The sequence below is a fragment of the Zootoca vivipara genome, chromosome 7 (assembly GCF_965207765.1).
Source record: "Zootoca vivipara chromosome 7, rZooViv2.hap1.1, whole genome shotgun sequence".
Taxonomy (NCBI): domain Eukaryota; kingdom Metazoa; phylum Chordata; class Lepidosauria; order Squamata; family Lacertidae; genus Zootoca; species Zootoca vivipara.
In genome coordinates, this window is record NC_142590.1 from 87,989,850 (window position 1) to 88,009,962 (window position 20,113).

Consider the following 20,113-nt stretch of genomic DNA (forward strand, 5'->3'; position numbering starts at 1 on the left):
TTGTGTTCCATGCACTGCTTGTAGGACTTCCCAGCAGCATCAAGCAGGCTGATGGACCCTTTGGTGCGGGGCTTCTCTTAAGACCTTGCCCTTCTTCTCCAGGGGGGGAATCTGTGCCTCACTTCCTGTGTACCTACCTGTTTCCAGCTTAAGGCGGAGCAGCAGCTGCGGGGAAAGTAGAGGGCAGGCCTCCTTCAACCTCCTTCAGTATGGTCCCGCCTCTCTCTCTCTCTCTCTCTCTCTCTCTCTGCTTTCCCAGGAAACTTCAAGCAGCCTGAACTGGCTCTTCCAAATGAAGTGCTAACAAGATGACTCTGGCAGGAAGCTCCACTGTAAACAGAAAGGCAGAGAAGCAGCCACTGGCAGCGGGAAGCCAGCCCTAGCTGCCAAGGAGCCTGCGAGATGGAGCTGTCCTCCTCCCACCCGGCTTCCCCAAACAGCTTTCAAGGACCGGACGGGATGGAAAACCTCGGCAGCATCCTGAAGCAAAAAGCAACGGAGAAGCATCACAGAGCTGAGGTCATGATCGCAGGGGAGCAACTAAGGTATGTTCTTCTCTTTTTTTCCTTTTGGAAGTAGCTGGCTGTCACTTTCCAATACTCGGTTGCAAGCCAGCCAAAGAGAGCCAGATCCCAGGCTTAAGGTCCCTCTGTTGTTTTATTTCTTTTCTCCTTTGTGCAAATGGAAGTCACACTTGCAAACGGAGGGTTACACTGACCAAATGGTCCCTGATCTATTATTATCATCGCCATCATAGAATTGTAAGAATCGGAGGGTCATCTAGGCCACCTACCTGCAATGCAGGAATGACGGCTAAAGAACCCCTGAGAGATGGCCATCCAACCTCTGCTTCAAAACCTCCAGTGGAGTCCACCACCTTCTGAAGGAGACCATGCTGCTATCAAACAGCTCTTGCCGTCAGAAAGTGCTTCCTAATGTTTAGTCGGAATCTTGTAACTTAAAGCCATTGGTTCAAGCCCTTTCCTCCATCAGCCTGGTAAGGTAGCCCATCTAAGGAGGAGGAAAACTCTGGCCCTAACCCTCCGCTGCCTTGTGGGATATCTTTGACAGAGGGTTAGGATAAGGAGCAAACTCTAAACAAATCCTGAGCGGAGTCTCTAAGATGGTTGGATTGCGTCTTGTATATGCCTCCTTCCGGCGACTCCTGCAGCCAAGCTGGTGCCAAACGTCTTGCTCTGCTTTCCTTTGGACCACAGCAGTGAGGCCGAGAGGGAGGGTCTTGTCGTCTGGGCACCCCAGGACCTCCAGACATCCTGCCCAGGCTTGCACACCATGGAAGGTCACTTTGCTACTGCTAACACAGCAGTTTGACCTCACCCCTGGAGGCACACTCCATTGTCTCTCGAGACAAGGCAGATACCAGCAACAGCAACAAACTTGATGATGATGAAGATGTTGACCCGCTGTGCAGCAGCTGTGAAAAATGTGCATTGCATGCTAGGGATAATTAGGAAAGGAGCTGAAAATCAGACTTCCATTAGAGTAACATTTGGTGCAACTGCCCTTGGAATACGTAGGTTTTTTTTTTTTTTTTGACAGCATCACCATAGAAAGCGTATTGAAGAAAGGGAACAGACTCAGAAAAGGGGATTGATAAGAAAGGTGGCAAAATTGGGAGTTATTTAGTTTAGGGGAAAGGAGAGCAAGAGGAGAGGTTTAAGTGCAGAGTGTAGAAAAGAAGTTTTTCCCCTTCCTAATAGCACTTTTACAGGCACTATCTGCTGGTTTATAAATGCAACGCTGGTCAAACCATTGCAAGAGGTGTTGAAATTTTGGGAGCTTGGATAGTTCCTATGGAATGTTCTCTGTGGTGGGGTGCACATTTTTATTCTTATTTATTTATGATTATTACTTTGTCAAAATAAAATACAAAAATACAATACTACACTCATAAGGCCCAGGAACCCGGTAATTTATTTAATTCAAAAAGTAAAAACCAGGACACCACAAAAGTTGTTGAGCTTCCCGCCCAACCCCCCGCAATTCTTCGATTCATTTCACTAAGATCCAGGACAAAGCTCCACCTTTCGGAAATTCCCTCCGGATGTCAACTACACCTTTGAAATCCCAGTGGTGTCCGGGAAAATCCAGACGTATGGCAGTCCTACTTTTATGCCAGAATTGTTTTGCAAAGGCCTCTTTTGAGCAGGCCCCGATGGACGGCAACCCTTGCCAACTGAAAAACGTTCCACAAACCAGGTCCCTCAAACAGAAATCATGGCCGGAATTCCAGAAGCTGTCAAGGGTGAAGAATGCTTGTGGGTTTTCTGAACCATAGAGGGCATTTCAGGACGTCGGCTCCACTGCCTGAGGAGGGTGTTTGTAGGTGCAGGCAAGGTGAACGCAGGCCGTGATGACCCCCTGCTGCCGTAGAACGGACGAAGATTGTCCTGGTCTATAATTTTGCGGCAGGTGGCGGGAGGGAGTGTGCTGGGTTGGGGTCGAAAGCAGCCCATGTAAAACTCATCTTTACCAGGTTTGGCCCAAGCCAGCTGTTGGCAGGGAAAGAATTGGGAAAGGTCGCATTCCATGTGCTTTTATTGGGAAGCAAATATAGGAATAGACTCTCTTCTGGTGAATAATGATATTTACTGTTTACAGAGCCACTGGAAACCTAAGTGCTGCACGCAAAATAAAATCCTGCAGACTGTGCTTTCAGCTTGATGTTTTTTTTCTTTTTAAGTAGTTAAGGAGGAACGAGGGAAGGAAATGAAAGAAGGCTATTTGTAATTTTGGGCCCCTCCAGACCTACTATTTTATTACATATTCATGCTGATTTGTGCTGTTGATGCTGTCCGGGCAGTCAAATGCAAGGCCGCTTTCAATACTTCATATAAATTGTTGTTGTTGTTATACATCTTTAGGGAGCAGGTGAAAATGCTCCTCTTCAACCAGTTCTTTGACTGATTCTATGCCCTTTTAAATGGGGGAGGGGGGGTTGTGTGGGGGAGGTATTGTTTAGTTTTTGCTCTTGTTTTTATTATGTATTTTTATTTTGCATTTTTATGCCGTGATCTGCTCTGAGATCTTTGGATGAAGGGTGGTATATAGATTTAATAAATAATAACAATAATTTTGCAAACTGCTTTGTGGTTGTTTTTTTACAGTCAAGCGGTGTATAGGTTTTATGCATTTTTTTCTAAAAAAATGTTTTTGCTCCTGCAGTTCTTATCTGAGCCTTGCTTGGGAAAAACTTGCCAGCATCTCTAGTCTATGCAACCAGAGAGCCTCCAGTTGGCATGGGTTTCCCAAGTCCTGGATGTGCAGAAAAAAGACATGTGCATATTGCTTTCACTTGGGCTTTTGTTTTATTTACAGTATTTAAATAAACCTGCAGTTTCATGAAAATACGCCAAGGCACTGTACAACACAAAGATGCAAAGCTACAATAAAGCTAATAAAAATGGCAATGAAACTGGTTGGTAGAAACTTCACAACCCAAAGACCTATTTCAGATATTAGTATTGCACAGCTTGAAGCAATTGGATTCATAAAAGCTGATTCCTTTTGGACCCATAAATTTCACCCATAAATTTGATTTGAAGTTTTACTAACCAGAACTACTTCAACACAGATACAAAAACAATCAACGATACATTCAAATAACTGTATAAAGCATATGCATATTCAAGCATAGGTTCTTCTTTTTAAATATTTAACGTAATTACCATCACAGCAAAACTCAGTCTCTCTCATAGCTTGCATTAGCCTGCATCCAGCCTAAGGCCTTGCACTCCTGGAGAGGCATCATTATCACATATTTCTCTGACTGCCTGGGAACAAAAAAACCCCAAGGCAACTCCCTTTCAAAATGGAGATTTTCAGTTGAATACCTTAATCACATGATTAAGGTTAAACACTCATATGAAGGCTAGCAGAGAACATCAACAGTTAGTTATCAACTTTGCCTTGGCCGTGGCATCAGATTTCTGTTGTGGCAGGGGTATGTGTGATCATAGGATCATGGAATTGTAGAGTTGGAAGGGATCCTGAGGGTCATCTAGTCCAATCCCTTGCAATGCCAGAATCTTTTGCCCAACAACCCTGAGATTAAAAGTCTCAGGCTCTACTGACTGAGAAGCCACTCAGATCAGCCTCTCTGATGTTGGAGAGGGATAACTGATACTGTACATGGTTTAGCAATCAATCCCTCTTCCCAGGGAACTGTGGGAATTGTGGCTCTGTGATGGGAATCATAGGATTAGACTCCTAGGGGCTTCCAGTATGATATTCAAGGGTTCTGGGCCTTCGCAAAGTTGATAGGAATTGCCATTCAAAGAGCATATGTGTGCCCCGTCATGTGATCAATGATGTGGGGCAGAGCTTTCCTGCCGCCCCCAATAAAATCTCAATATCCTTCAATTCTTAGGCGATCAGCCTTCTTTATGGTCCAGCTTCTTACCCATAGAGGGGTGTCTTACCCATAGAGGCTAGTGGCACGGGTTACCAGGGTGCCAAGTTCTGGAGGACACCAGGGAAGAGGCAGAGGCTGGACGCTGTGCCTCCTGGCCTCAGTTTGCCGCCCTTGCCTGCCTCCACCATGCCGCGCAGAAGCAGCACCGCACCCGGAGCCTCCGTCTGCCGTGGCCACGAAGCGGCCAGCTGAGCTGGGAGATGCCGCATCCAGCCTCCGTCTCTTCCCCGCCGGAGGAGCTGCCCTCCAGCCCCGCTGGCAGCACCGTTCTCCCTAAAAAACTCTGGGAAACGGGGCATCGGAGGGAGCTTTGCACCACGGCGCCAGATATGCTTAAGATGGCCCTGGTCCAGCTCTCACTTTCATACATCACCACTGGGAAAACCATAGCTTTAACTGTACGGACCTTGCTTTTTAAGACGCTGTCTAGGTTTGTCATCGCTTTTCTCCCAAGAAATGGTATGATACTGCTTTAAATACTGGTATGGAGTGCAGATGGGGCCTATGTGCAAATGTGCAAGCATGTGTGCTCACACAGACAGTGAACCATCAACATGAGGCCTGGAAATGGAGTGATGGCCCAGAGAGTTGTCAGGAATAAGTTGTCTTCACACTTTGCTCTGAAAGCACTGCGGTGTTTTGCTGGGTGCACAGCCTTCCTTTGTTCAAACAAAAACAATATTTGAAAGAGCACTGCGGGCTGTTTTTCTGGTATCGGATATCTTGTGATATTTGTTTAATGCGCTGAGACTTTGCCTGTGAATAAGATTGTCGAGGGTAGTTCTGTTCTCCTCGTGACCTTGACAACGTTACACCATTGCCTACGCTATTTTAATCTAGGTTCCGGGGTTTTGAGAGGCTCTGCGAGACATATCTAATAGATTCCACTTCTCTGTCCCCTTCCCCATGGTCATGGCTTCATAAACACATGCAGAGAGAGGTAAATTTGGCTCTGGTGTATTTAGAGGTGCTTTTGAGGTTGAGGCCGTGCGTCAAACCTGGAAATTGCAGCGGGGCAAAGAAGGCGTTGGCAACTTTAGATGGCTTCAATAAAGCAAAATGAGCAATGTGTAAAAAGAAAAGGAAAAAAACCTGCAAAATCCACAGCTAGGCAGTGGAGAACAACTCAAAATGTCACATAAGTGTGGCAAGTTTTCAAAAACTCCTCATGAGGGAAAATGAAGAGTTTAAGGCTTGGAACAGATCTGGGTTACAAGAATGCTTTGATGGTGTTTCCTGCTCGGCAGGGGGTTGGACTGGATGGCCCTTGTGGTCTCTTCCAACTCTATGATTCTATGATTCTAAGGATTTTATTTTATTTTGAGATGGGGAGCAGCCACTGAATCATAGAATCATAGAACTGTATAGTTGGAAGGGAACCCGAGGATCATCTAGTCCAACCCCCTGCAACACAGGACTCTCAACTAAAGCATCCATAACAGATTGCAATCAACCTGTGTTTAAAAACCTTCAATTAAGGCAATTCTGCCATTTTCTGTCGTAGCCTATTCCACTGACAAATGGTTCTTCTTCCTAACGTTTAGTCGGGATCTCCTTCCTTGTAATTTGTAGCAGAGGTTGGCCACTATAAGGAGCATGAGCTTTCAGTTCCACCCCCAGAACTTTGGAAATGCCTTCCATGGGGAGATGTGTGACCCCTTTCTCATTATCCTTGGAAGGGAGAGTTAAAACCTGTTCTTCTGTGGTTCAGTCTTCTGAGCTGCTTTGAGGTTCTGCTTGGCTTACGACTGTTTTTTAAAAACCGCCCCATAATTGTGAGCATTTGATTTCCTTGTGATGTCTTCCTCCTGTTGCCTTTGTACATCAGTCTGAGAACATTTACTGGTAAAGCAATCTGTCAGTGTTCTAAATAAACTCAGTAAATAAATGGCAGTGAGAGCTGGGTAGGCCTTGAGCAAGTGGAGCAAGTCAGGGAGGAACGTTTAGTGCGGTGGTGAATGTCAAGAAAAGTGTCAGGAGGAGGGGAGCGGCTTTTGGAAACCGCCAAAATAGTTTTTTTCATTTTTTCAGCACAGTTGACCTTGATATGAAGCCTCTGTCAACACTAGTGATTGCCAGAACTAATTGAGTCCCAGAGAGGGCATCATAACAAAGACCAGTCAGACGTGTTTCCACCAGGGTTAACAAAGCAGCAGCAAAAGGACATTGCCGCTCAGATTTCAAGTGCAGAAACGTCATGTTCCAACACCGTAGAATCCTGGCATTGTAGAGTTGGAAGGGTCCCCGAGGGTCATCTAGTCCAACCCCCTGCAATGAAGTAATCACAGTTAAAGAATCCAAGACAGGTCGCCATCTGTCAGGGACTGTGCTGAGGAGGGCTGTACTGAGGAGGAATGGTGGGAGCCTCCTCCTGAATCTTCCCAGGAGCAGGAGGACAGTATAGATTTGGAACAGTGGTTTACATAGGGACATGTTTCAGAAGGCTGGGAAGTACTGGGTGGGGAACAGCTAGGAGGAGGAGAACTGGGAGAGAGAGAGAGAGAGAGAGAGAGAGAGAGAGAGAGAGAGAGAGAGAGAGTGTTAACGGACTCACTGTCTCTGGAAAGTATTCATCCACTCAGCCCAAGGTCAAGAAGAGCAGATAAGGTGACAGCACAGAATGTGCAGTGGCTACAAGATCAGGTTGCAAGATGTGGTATTGACGTGGGTGACTAGGGGGGAAGCGGGTGAAACCCTTAATTGGGAGCACCTTCATTCCTAGGGAATGGATTCTTTGTTCTCTCGCTGTGATCATTACAGTTCTAACTGGTAGGAAGACTCCTTTCTCTTTGTTCTCCTTGTTGTTGTTGTTTAGTCGTTTAGTCGTGTCCGACTCTTCGTGACCCCATGTACCACAGCACGCCAGGCTCTCCTGTCCTGCACTGCCTCCCGCAGTCTGGTCAAACCCATGTTCGTAGCCTCGAGAACACTGTCCAACCATCTTGTCCTCTGACGTCCCCTTCTCCTAGTGCCCTCAATCTTTCCCAACATCAGGGTCTTTTCCAAGGATTCTTCTCTTCTCATGAGGTGGCCAAAGTATTGGAGCCTCAGCTTCACGATCTGTCCTTCCAGGGAGCACTCAGGGCTGATTTCCTTAAGAATGGATAGGTTTGATCTTCTAGCAGTCCATGGGACTCTCAAGAGTCTCCTCCAGCACCATAATTCAAAAGCATCAATTCTTCGGCGATCAGCCTTCTTTATGGTCCAGCTCTCACTTCCATACATCACTACTGGGAAAACCATAGCTTTAACTATACGGACCTTTGTCGGCAAGGTGATGTCTCTGCTCTCCTTATCTACTGCCAAAGGGAGGAGGAAGCCCATTCCCCGAAGCCTGACACCATCCCAACTCCGTTTAAAAACTCTCCAATGAAGGAGAGCCCACCACCTTCTGAAGTAGTCCAGTCCACCATCAAACAGCTCCTACCACCAGAAAATTCTTCCTAATGTTTAGTCAGAATCATCTTTCTTGCAATTGGGATCCATTGATTTGAGTCCTACCCTCTGGCTCAGCAGAGAACAAGCTTGCTCCCTCTTCCCTGTGACAGACAGCCCCTTAGATATCTGAAGGTGGCTATCACACATCTGTCTTCTCCAGGCTAAACCCAATTCCCTCAACTGTTCTTCATAAGGCTTGCTTTCCAGATCTTTGATCACCTCGGTTGCCCTCCTCTGCACATGTTCCAGCTTGTCAATATTCTTAAATTGTGATGCCCCAAACTGGGCACAGTATTCCTGGTGTTGTCTGACCAAGGCAGAATAGAGTGGCATTATTACTTCCCTTCATGTGGACACTATACTTCTGTTGATGCAGCCTAGAATAGCATTGGCTTTTGTTTGCTGTTGCATCACACTGTTGACTCATGTTAAGTTTGTGGTCTACTAAGACTCCTAGATCCTTCCCATATGTCCTGCTGTCGAGCCAGGTGTCCCCATCTTATATTTGCGCATCTGATTATTCCTGACTAAGCGAAGAAGCTTTCGTTTCTCCCTATCCAGCTCTTGACCTGTTTTCTGTTTCCCTTCCAGGCTTCGGCTCCACGATGGCAAGCTTATTAAGGACAGGCGCTATCACCTTCGCACCTACCCCAATTGCTTTGTGGCCAAGGAGCTCACCGATTGGTTGATTGACCACAAAGAAGCACCAGACCGAGAAACAGGCATCCGGCTGATGCAGAAGCTCATGGACCATTATATTATCCATCACGGTTTGTGCACCTCTCCGTTCTGAATCCTCTTGAGGACTCTCTTCTCAAGTGTATGTGCATACTTCAATTTGGTGCCTTGAAACAGCTGCACCCGAGGATCAGAGACCTTGTGGAAATGAATTAATATTCCTGGCCCAAGTTAACTCTTTAAACAAAGTTTAAGTCCATTTGGGAACCTGCCACTGAAAGGCTCTCTACAACCAATAATTTGTGATCCAAAAGCCTCTTTGTTCCAAACAATTAGAAAGCCACTGTTTAAGTGGAAGAACGGTGGCTTTCTAATTGTTTGGACCACAAGAGGTTTGGCCTTTGGATCACAGATTATTGCTTCAAGAGAGCCTTTCCTTCACTGATTCTGCTTTGATGGCTTCCAGGATGGAGGGTCTTTGAGCACCCACATTTTGGAGGAGGATTCAACATCTCAGCAATTATCTTCCCCCAATAAGATGATGGTGGCCTCCACAGCTCTCCCACTTCCTCTCATGGGGAAGTATCTCGCTGACTTCATACTTGGAGCAGACCCATTGAAAGTGGTATAGTCAAGTTAGTCATCGTGACTGATTTCAGTGGATCTACTTGGACTATGAGCTAGATATGCCCATCATCACAATGACTCTCTGTAAAATGGTTGGTTGAGTGCTAGTACACACTTATCCATGGTAACTCAGAAAACTCTATGAGTAGGGATCAGACTAGCTCTCCCCCACTGGCCCTAAGTACAGCAATATCCTCCTCCTCCTCCTCCTCCTCCTCCTCCTCCTCCTCCTCCTCCTCCTCCTCCTCCTCCTCTCGTAGCCGAGTAAGATTCTCTTCCATAAACACGGTCTTAACAGTGAATCTGTAAATGACTGTGGAGGCCAGTTCTGGATCCCCACGTCCTTCCACAATGGGGACATAGGTTTCTGGGCAGGAGTTGATCACGGTGAGGGTTTGCCAAGCGTGCCTTCCTCTTAGCATGTTTCTCCCTTTTGTCCTGAGTTTGAGTATCTTCAAAGCCCATGACACCTTTGGTAAAGGCTGTTCTCCAATTGGAGCGCTCTCAGGCCAGTGTTTCCCAGTTGTCAGTGTTTATACCACAACAGCAATCTAAGCACGCTGCCACATGGATTCTCATAACAGGTGCATTGTCGCAAAGAATAGCACATTGACTAGTGACTAGCCCCTGATAAGCAAAGTGCAATAGATGGTTACAGAGGAATGCTGGAGCATGCATTAGCTGGGGTTCCAGAGTATTCAAAGCTTTAAATTCAAGGGCTGCTGTGTACAATACAATTTCCAGCAGAAAGAGTAACCTAACCTTCAGCTCCTAAGGGCTCCGTCTTAATTGCTTTGCTCATTATTGCTATGAAGCAATATAAAAGAGAGAGAGAGAGAGAGAGAGAGAGAGAGAGAGAGAGAGAGAGAGATGCAGCAGCAGTATAAGCTGATGATCTACTTCTGCGTACTGTAGCAAGCTGGCAGGAATGCCAGCTTGGCCCCACAACCGTGGGTGCCATGCAGCATGCATGGCCCTTGCCCTAGGTGCCAACTCCATGGGTGCCCGAGCACCCACAAATTTCCCCATGAAGGGGCCGGGCACCCACAAATTTCTGTGCCAGGGCCATGCACACTGCAGGGCACCCACAGTCGCGGAGCCAAGTTGGCACTCCTGGCACCAAAATTTGTGGATGCCTGGCCCCTCCTGCTTGGCAGGGGGTTGGACTGGGTGGCCCTTGTGGTCTCTTCCAACTCTTTGATTCTATGATTTTGTGGGTGCTTGGCACTCAGGGGGCCCAGGGAGTTGGCACCTATGCAAGCTGGTGTCTTCTAGCAGTTAAGGGAGTGAGCGATAAACCAAGGATGGAATGCAGGGCATGAATGCACGAAGGCTTTTTCATTTCCATGGTAGAACTTTGTCCAAGAGCGGCTCGGCATTCTTGACAGAAGGGGTGTGGCTTGGGTTCTCCAGCAAAGTCCACCCTGAAGAAGCCTGCCATTGAGAAGAGGGTGGTGTTCACGTGAGGCATTGTGGGGACTCCGCTGCTGGATGAATGTTCCCCTTTCAGGTTTATCTGGCAAAGCCCCCTCTGGGCATCGTTCCTCTGGCACGGCTACACAAGGCTCGAGTCTGTGTCTGCCTTGCTTGCAGCCTGGAGTTGTCAGCAGTCAAAATATACCGAGGCTGCCGGTGTGATTTTTGCAGAAAGTCTGAGGCGAGCCTTGGTACAAGTTTTGACTTGCACAGTGAACCTTGGATGGGGGGAGGTGGGGGCAGGAAGAGGAGAAACAAATAGGGGGAAAAACAACACGTGCTTCAGCAATACCCTCCAACATTTCTCCAATGAAAACAGGGACATCCTATTCCATCACCATCATAATTGTATTATTTATACCCCACCCATCTGACTGGGTCGCCCCAGCCGCTCTGAGCGGCTTTCAACATATATGAGAACATAATAAAACATTAAACATTTAAAAATCTTCCCTATATAGGGCTGCCTTCAGATGTCTTCTAAAGGTTGCGTCGGTTCAGGGGTTGCATAACTCCATTCCTTCCAACAGTTCTCCAATGGAAATAGGGACGTCTTCAGGAAAAGCGGGATCAGATCAGGAATCGGGAAGGCTTCTGTCAATCTGGGACTGTCCCTGTAAAATGAGGACACTTGGAGGGCCCGCTTTTGTAGGTGTGATTGGCTGCTGAGCACATGTGACGGCTGTGGGTGTTTTTCATAAGTACAGTTGTAACTCAGGTTACAAATGCTTCAGGTTACAAACTCCGCTAACCTGGAAGAGTTGCCTCGAGTTGAGAACTTTGCCCCAGGATGAGAACGGAAATCGTGTGCCGACAGCGCAGCGGCAGCAAGAGGCCCCATTAGCAAAAGCACGCCTCTAGTTAAGAACAGTTTCAGGTTAAGAACGGACCTCCGGAATGAATTAAGTTCATAACTAGAGGTACCGCTGTAGTGCCTGTGTGAGAAAATCGTCACACTGTTGAACCCATAATTTGGGAGTGGAAAGCATAAGAGTCCTGCTGGCTCAGACCCAAAAATTATCTTATCTCTTTCTCACAAATGTCCAACCAGGTGCCCCTGAGAAACCCTCAAGCAGGACACGAGGCTGCATCAAGGGTGGGGAACCTGGGGGCCCCCCTTCCAAGGGCCACATTCCAATGGTGGGAAATGGGCATGGCAGAAACTGGTATGGTCAATGATACAGAGAAGAAGTTCACAAACAAACATTTTCTTTCTGCTGTTGTAAATTCCGGTTATAAGGCTTGAGATCTGAGGTCTACCTAGCAGCTCTGACTTAGCAAAGGTCCTCTCAATTTACTTGGTGGGGAGTTGAGGTGTTGCCAAGAGCTAGCCAGTTTCTGCAAACTAATGAGCTGGGCCTGACTTAAATGCGAAAGACTTATAGTGGCATGTATGTTTGACAAGCCTCACATTTCAAAGCATCTTAGCTTGTTTGTGGATCAGAATGTGTGCAATGTCTCGATGCACCACACATATGAGCTGATTGCTGGTGCTAGAGATATGCAAAATCTTCCTTTCTGTGGATTATCTTGCATGTTGGGCAACAAATCCAGTTGCTTGAATTCCAGCAGGGTCAAAGGGAGCCTGGTCCACTTTCCTTTCATGATTGCCCCCTTAGCTACTGTTTTTATAGCAGTGCTACAGTGACTAAATCTGGGGGAGTGGGGTGAACAGATGGGGCTAGTGGGTTTCATTAAGGCCCCGTCTGCTTATCTCCTGCACCCCAAAATTCAAGGACTGAGCTGATATGATGTTTTCTGCAATGCAGATCCAAATCATAGCTGCGTATCACATGCCTGTTTATAGAACAGGATATATTGCCCATCACATTGCCCGTTCGAAAGCATCAAAATTGCTGCGAGCATTATAATGCAGGTCTGAATCTGCGTAAACATGGTCTGCGCAATTGGCTTAATTGCACATCTGGCTGGCCACTGTCTATTTGGGAACCCTATCAGAAACAGGAAAATGTGTGGGTTTCATAATCAGAATGGAAAATCACAGAAATCCGTGGGTTCTCTAATTGACGCTAGTTTGAAGATGTTGTGCCCTCATTTGGCTCAATAAGATAAGAGCTTTGATATGGGAGAATCTATCAACCAAAGGTTGATTTTGACTCTGCCTGAATTATTATATAGCAAGGCAAACATTCTGCTCATTGCCATCTGCTGCCTGGGGGAAAGACTTTCATACCATGAATTAAATTAAACTTAGCTGTGGTGCTATAATGCAGTTGCAATTAGTTCTGGGTTAATTATTAACATTCAAATCTGAATCCCCTCCCTGCAAGCTGCTATTAATTTTTCATAGCCTGCGGGCAGTTTCAAAAGAATCCCAAGTCTTTTAATTAAATAAAAGAATGTTGTCAAGAAACAGAACCTTTTGGCCCGCTTATCGGTGACGTCATCAGACCACGATAATCCCCTGCAAAATGTGCAATGCTAGCTTGTCGTTTTTGCTGTGTTTGATTTTCCTTTGCTTAGCTCACAAGGGCTTTTCTTGAGTTGTGTCATTTTGATTGGCCAGGCAGAGTCATTTTCTTTTGAGCCTGCCTGTAAGTAAGGGGCAGTAATCATCTTATGGAATGTGCTTGATCTTAATCATTGTTTCCCGGTAGAAATGTGGCCACACATCACCCATTCCCCTCTCCCTGCAAGAGAATTAATCTAAATACTCAATTTGATTACAGGTGTGAAATAATAGCACACAATTCTGTGTACACTAAAGTTTTGTGATAGTCGAAACAAAATAAAAAAAATTCTTCCAGTAGCACCTTAGAGACCAACTAAGTTTGTCATTGGTATGAGCTTTTGTGTGCATGGTCTCTAAGGAGCTACTGGGAGAATTTTTTTATTTTGTTTCGACTACGCCAGACCTAGCTGTAACTAGTTTTGTTATACAGTGGTACCTCGGTTTATGAACACAATTGGTTCCATAAGTCTGTTCATAAACTGAAGCGTTCATAAACTGAAGCGAACTTTCCCATTGAAAGTAATGGAAAATGAATTAATCCGTTCCAGACGGTCCGCGGTGTTCATAAACTGAAGCGTTCATAAACTGAAGCGGACTTTCCCATTGAAAGTAATGGAAAGTGGATTAATCCGTTCCAGATGGGTCCGCGGAGTACTTTAACTGAAGCGTTCATAAACTGAAGCATGGGTGTAATTGGTTCCGGAAGTCTGTTCATAAACTGAAGCGTTCATAAACTGAAGCGAACTTTCCCATTGAAAGTAATGAAAAATGAATTAATCCGTTCCAGATGGGTCCGCGGTGTTCATAAACCGAAAATTCATAAACCGAGGTGTTCATAAACCGAGGTTCCACTGTAGGTGCATTCAGTAAAACAATCACTTTCATAATTATTTGCATTGTGGTCCATAGTGTTTTTGTTTTATGGTGTTTTATACCGAGGTATGGAAATACTTTTATGAAGAAGTAGAACCAAACATTATACCTAAGTTGCATGGAACTTTAGCTATTTTCAGGCACAAATTTATGGTTCTTGTGAGGCTGTACAATTGGGCCCGGCCTCTGCTTAAAGACTTCCAGCAATGGAGAGCTTATCACCTCCCATGGCTGTGTGCTCCAACATCAAACAGCTCTTGCCATTCAAAACTTTATCCTGTCATTCCACCCCCCAAAAAACAACCTCCTTTCCAGCAGTTTGCATGCAGTGGTTCTAGTCCTGCCTTCTGGAGCAATGAAGGGCAACTCTGCTACATCTTCTCTGTGATAGTGCTTTCCAGGTCTCCTCTTAGCCATCTCTTCTTCTCCTGGGTAAGTATCCTCAGCTTCTTGAAACATTTCATCTTCCAGTATCTCAAGGGCTGTCACATGGGAGAAGGAGCAAGCTTCTTGTCTCCTGCTCTGGAGGACAGGACTGAAACCAATGGCTTCAAGTTACAAGAAAGGAGATTCCGGCTCAACATCAGGAAGAGCTTTCTGACAGTGAGAGCTGTCCGACAGTGGAACAGCCCTTGGGACTCTCCTCCATTGGAGGTTTTTAAGCAGAGGTTGGATGGCCATTTGTCATAGCTGCTTTAGCTGAGATCCCTGCATTGCAGGGGGTTGGACTAGATCAGTGTTTCTCAACCTTTTTTGGGCCAAGGCACACTTGTTCCATGAAAAAAATCACGAGGCACACCACCATTAAAAAAGTTAAAAAATTTAACTCTGTGCCGCCCTATATTGACTATATAATTATGACTGTAAGAAACACTTGCCAATTGCTGTGTTGGTTGCAATCTCCTGTAATAAGGCTTCACAAGCCGCTGATTTCTCTGCCAGCACAATCCTTTGCTCAGCAAGTTTCAGGTTGAGCTCATCCAGCCAGCTTCTTTAAGTTTGTCTAATACCACCCTCCCGTGGTGGTGGCTGTTGAGAGCTGCGCTCGCTCCGCGTCGTGACCCGGCCGGCTTCCTTTCCGGCGGGTTAGTGCTGTGACAATGCAAATCGCCCTTCTCATCGCCGCACGTCACGGCACACCAGCCAGCATCTCGCGGCACACTAGTGTGCCGCGGAACAGCAGTTGAGAAACGCTGGACTAGATGATCCTTGGAGTCCCTTCCAACTCTATGATTCTAGGACTTGGTTTCTGAAACCTCTCACTATTCTGGCCAGCATCCTCTAGACACGCTGCAGTTGGTCCATACCTGTAAAATGTGGTTTCTCCAGAGGACCAATACCTTGACCACCTTGGCTGATAGGGCACTGGGCATCTCTCTTTGGTGGGTCCAGTTCTGCAGGGCTCCCTTCCCCTAGGAGTTGGCCTTTGCAATATTCTATATGATCTGCCTTTTAACACGGGAAATGGCGATACTTGGCTACAGATGGTTGGCGGCAAACCTGATTTTGCAAAGAAGGGAAGAGCAGAAATGTTTCATGGTAACCTTGAGTTGTTTCCCATCTGTGTGATGCTAGTCTTCATAGGCTTGGGCAGAAAACATAAATTACATGTCAGAGGTTGCTGATCTTTTCCTTGAACTCCTTTCAGTGTGTGATGAGCATTTCGACTACAAGGACGCCAAGCTGCTGTATCGCTTCCGCAAGGACGATGGGACCTTTCCGCTCAACAAAGATGTGAAGGTGTTCATGAGGGGCCAGAGCCTCTATGAGACGTACGTGGAGTCCCTTTGTCCAAGGTCACAGGGCATAAGACTTTCCGGCAGTACAGTCTGTTATCTTCCTTTGCTGTTCATGCTCTCAAGGGTGCCCCTACTGTTTCCCTGCCTGCCTATGTCTGGCACTTGTTCAGAGTTTTCATATTGTTACAAAAGTCAGGTGCCTGCGAGCGGTGGCAAAAGCCCCGTGGGATCTCGGGCCCTCACACAGGGTCTGTGCTCCTTTGGAGAATTGAAATTGCGGCAGAGACTGTTATGGCTTTAAGAAATATGGTTTATTCACCTATTTTGCTGTGGGTTAAACCACAGAGCCTAGGGCTTGCTGATCAGAAGGTCGGCGGTTCAAATCCCTGTGACGGGGTGAGCTCCCGTTGTTCAGTCCCAGCTCCTGCCAACCTAGCAGTTTGAAAGCACGTCAAAGTGCAAGTAGATAAATAGGTACCGCTACAGTGGGAAGGTAAATGGCGTTTCCGTGTGCTGCTCTGGTTTGCCAGAAGCGACTTTGTCATGCTGGCCACATGACTTGGAAGCTGTACGCCGGCTCCCTCGGCCAATAACGTGAGGTGAGCGCCGCAACCCCAGAGTCGGTCATGACTGGACCTAATGATCAGGGGTCCCTTTACCTTTACCTTTACCTTTACCCCTTCAGTCTGCATGGAGGGAGCTCAGATCTTGCAGCGTATAGTCCTTTCAAGAGAGCTTGTATTTTTAATCTTTTGTTGGAAGCCGCCCAGAGATTGGCAGGGTAGAAATCATAAATTATTATTATAATTGTACTCCATAGCAGTGCAGCCCTGGAGCCCAAGGCATCTCTCCAGCCAGCCCTGCAGCCAGCATCCCCCAAAGATGGATGAAATAATGATGATGATGATGATGATGATGATGATGATAATTATAAATATCCCACCCATCTGGCTGGGTTTCCCCAGCCATCTCACTCTTCATCCTGCTTCTTCCTCCCAGAAAGTCTTTCCCCTCTCCCCTCAAACATACTCCCCATCACCTTGGTAACATCTCAATCCCCAGGCCCAAATGTCCGCCCCCCCCCCATGGCCCATCAACACCTTTTGCCACTTAGCAGGTTTGCTCTTCACTAAGCCAGACAGGCTGGTTTGCGTAAGCCATCCCAGGAATTCCCTGCCTGGCACAGCTCTGCAGCTTGTACTTTAATCCATATCCCGGTTAATAAAAATCCTAGTATTTATTCATTTCTAGGGTGTTTTTTTTGGGGGGGGGAGTGTACCTCAGTCTATAACAATATTTTAATCAATTAATTCCAATATCTATAGACTGCTTTCCACACTGCGACAAGCTCCCCCGGTCTCTCAGAACCAGAAGAGGTATGAAAAGTGCGACTCAGTGACAGAGTCTCAGATTGCTTATGAAGGACCCAGGGGAGAAGGAGACTTAGGCAACTGTGAACCTTCGTAGGGGCAAGTTCTACTGAGAAGAGTGGCTGTGCTTTCTAGGCCTAGCCTGCTGAGCTACCTTGTTTCTTTGAATAAAGGTCCCCACCTTCCTACCTGTTTGCTGGGCATTTACCCTGATTCGCTTGCAAAGGTTAGACTGTGGCTGCCTTCAGACAGCACTTCGTTTTCACAATGTTTCCTTACCTGATAATTTCCAACTTTCGCATGATCGTTCAGCAAACATAAGAGCAACTTCTGGAAAACTAGTGGAACCCGGAAGAAGCTTAGCACACTTTCCCATGTCCGTTGCTTCCGAAAGAAAAGCCGTTTGCAAACTCCTTAGCCCAGAAAGTCACAGACGTTTTGCTCTGTAATTTTGCATGGCAACATTTCGGGTGCTTTCGGCATGCAGTTCTCTTCCCCCATTTAAAAATGAGCACAGCATGGCAGTATATCACAGTTCCATAATGCTGCAGGTAATGCAGTGTAAAAGGAACATGAGAATCTGAGATAATAGTGGCTAGCTTTATACAGTGGTACCTTGGTTCTCAAACTTCATCTGTTCCAAAACCAAAGTATTCCAAAACCAAGTTGCGCTTTCCCATAGAAAGTGATGCAAAATGAATTAATCTGTTCTAGACTTTTAAAAACAACCCGTAAAGCAGCAATTTAACATGAATTTTACCCTAAAATGAAAGCAATAATCAATGTACTGTATTATAAAATAAATAAGACAGTATTGTAGATGATAGAAATTAAAATTATTTTTCCCCTTACCTGCACTGATGTTAGTCATTGTTTGGATGAGGGGCTTTTATCCATTTCCACAGTCACACAATCAATCAATCAGTAGCTAAACTGGGTCCCACACAGTCACAAAACCAAATTAATCAAAAAAACCTCAAAAACACAAAGTAAATAGCAAAAACAAAAGTGCCAAACTTAATCTGTTCTGGAAGTCCATTTGACTTCCGAAATGTTCAAAAACCATGGCACAGCTTCTGATTGCTGCAGGTGCCCTGGAAACAATAGCCGACAGACACATCGGATGTTTAACGTCCGAAAAATGTTCGAAAACTGGAACACTTACATCCAGGTTTTCAGAGTTTGAGAACCAAGGTAACACTGTAATAAGGAAAACTAATGTGATAACCCCCACATCTGAATGCACCCTATGTCTGATTTTATTTAGCATTCCCTCTGAGTTGCCTGCAGGGAGATTATACTGCAACGAGCATTTCTCCTGATTTGCTTGTGCAAATACATCATTCCATTCATTATTCCTCCATCCCATGCCGTTCAGAGCAATTCCCTGTCACATCCATAACCCCACAGAGCACATATTTAAAAAAGGAAAGAGTGGATTTGTTGTGACAAGGTGGCAGAGTGCTTTAATCCACTTTAATTGCATGAACCTAAATTCCCAGTCTGTGCTTGGTTGCTTCCAGTAAAACAGCCACAGTCTAGAGCTGAGCAGAAGCTTTGTTTCGGTGCAGTTTGGGAGAATAATAGGCTGTTATTCCATAGGCCCAGCACGCCCTCTTGTGGTTATGGGGGGTATTTAAGTTCTTCTGCACACAAAAAACAGGCTTATTGCAGCTAAAGAGGCTCAAACTGGGGGCGCTGGAGACTGAATTTTCCAGCGGTTGTCGGGAATTTGTGCTTCCAGGCCTGTCAGCATTCCTGCCACCTCCCTCTTCAGAGATGGAGAGTGTTTGTCAGCAGCTTGATTCCATAAATCGTACGAGTCGAGATTGAATTTCACTTTAATCTTTTTGACGTATGGATAATGCCCGACAGGAGAGTGCTTTTGGCAGATCCCTGCGATCAGAATGAGACATAAAGAAGGAGGCAGCCAGGAGATCTGTTTCAAATGTCAAGAGTAGCCTTCTTATGTTATGTCGGCTGCACTCTTACAGACATAACGTGAGAACATAAGAAGGGCCCACTGGAGCCAATGGCCCATCTAGTCCAGCATCCGGTTCTCACAGTGGCCAAGCAAATGCTTGTAGGAAACCCAGGTGGCGCTGTGGTCTAAACCGCTGAGCCTCTTGGGCTTGCCAGTCGGAAGGTCGGTGGTTCGAATCCCAACGACGGGGTGTGCTCCCGTTGCTCTGTCCCAGCTCCTGCCTACCTAGCAGTTCAAAAGCATGCCAGTGCAAGTAGATAAATAGGTACCGCTGTGGCGGGAAAGTAAATAGTGTTTCCGTGTGCTCTGGTTTCCGTCACGGTGTCCCGTTGTGCCAGAAGCGGTTTAGTCCTGCTGGCCACATGACCCAGAAAGCTGTCTGTGGACAAACACTGGCTCCCTCGGCCTGAAAGCGAGATGAGTGCGGCAAACCCCATAGAAACCTTTGACTAGGCTTAACTGTCCAGGGGTCCTTTACCTTTTTTTTTTTTTTAACCAGTAGGAAACCCACAAGCAGAATTCAAGCATAAGAGCGCTCTCGCCTCCTATGGCTTCCAGCAACTGTATTCAGAAGCATTGTTCCCTCTAGCTATGGAGGCAGAACATAGCCATCATGACTAGTACCCATCAGCCGCTGTTTCTTCCAAGAACTTAGCATCATAGAATTGAACAGTTGGAAGGGACCCTGAGGGTCATCTAGCCCACCCCCTGCAAGGCAGGGACATGCAGTTTCCCAATACAGGGATCCAACCTGCAAACTTGGTGTTATCAGCACCATGTTGTAACCAACTGAGCTACCCACTGGTATAATCCTCTTTTAAAACCATCTAGCTTGACATAATGCCGAGCAGCCTCGCCTCTGAGCATGTGCAAAGTGGCTTCCCCTCACCCATCGCTGGGTAACTGTGACGAGCTCCTGTGCCTCTGGACTCGGCTCCCGCTTTTAGATAAACTTGACTCCCAGCACATTTTTCTTTGAGAAATGAATGGCTTGGATGTTTAACAACCCTGCACAATATT

At 46.3% G+C, this 20,113-nt stretch overlaps 1 protein-coding gene across 1 annotated transcript in view; it reads left to right on the forward strand.

Annotated features, from left to right (window-relative positions):
• The first annotated feature begins 252 nt into the window (after positions 1-252).
• LOC118089417 (DEP domain-containing mTOR-interacting protein) overlaps positions 253-20,113 on the forward strand; it is a 29,871-nt gene continuing 10,010 nt past the window's right edge. Inside the window, exons 1-3 of the mRNA XM_060277523.2 lie at positions 253-545; positions 8,465-8,643; positions 15,649-15,772. Of these exons, the coding sequence (XP_060133506.2) occupies positions 403-545; positions 8,465-8,643; positions 15,649-15,772 (446 nt within the window). The 5' untranslated portion in view covers positions 253-402. The remainder of the gene's footprint in view (positions 546-8,464; positions 8,644-15,648; positions 15,773-20,113) is intronic.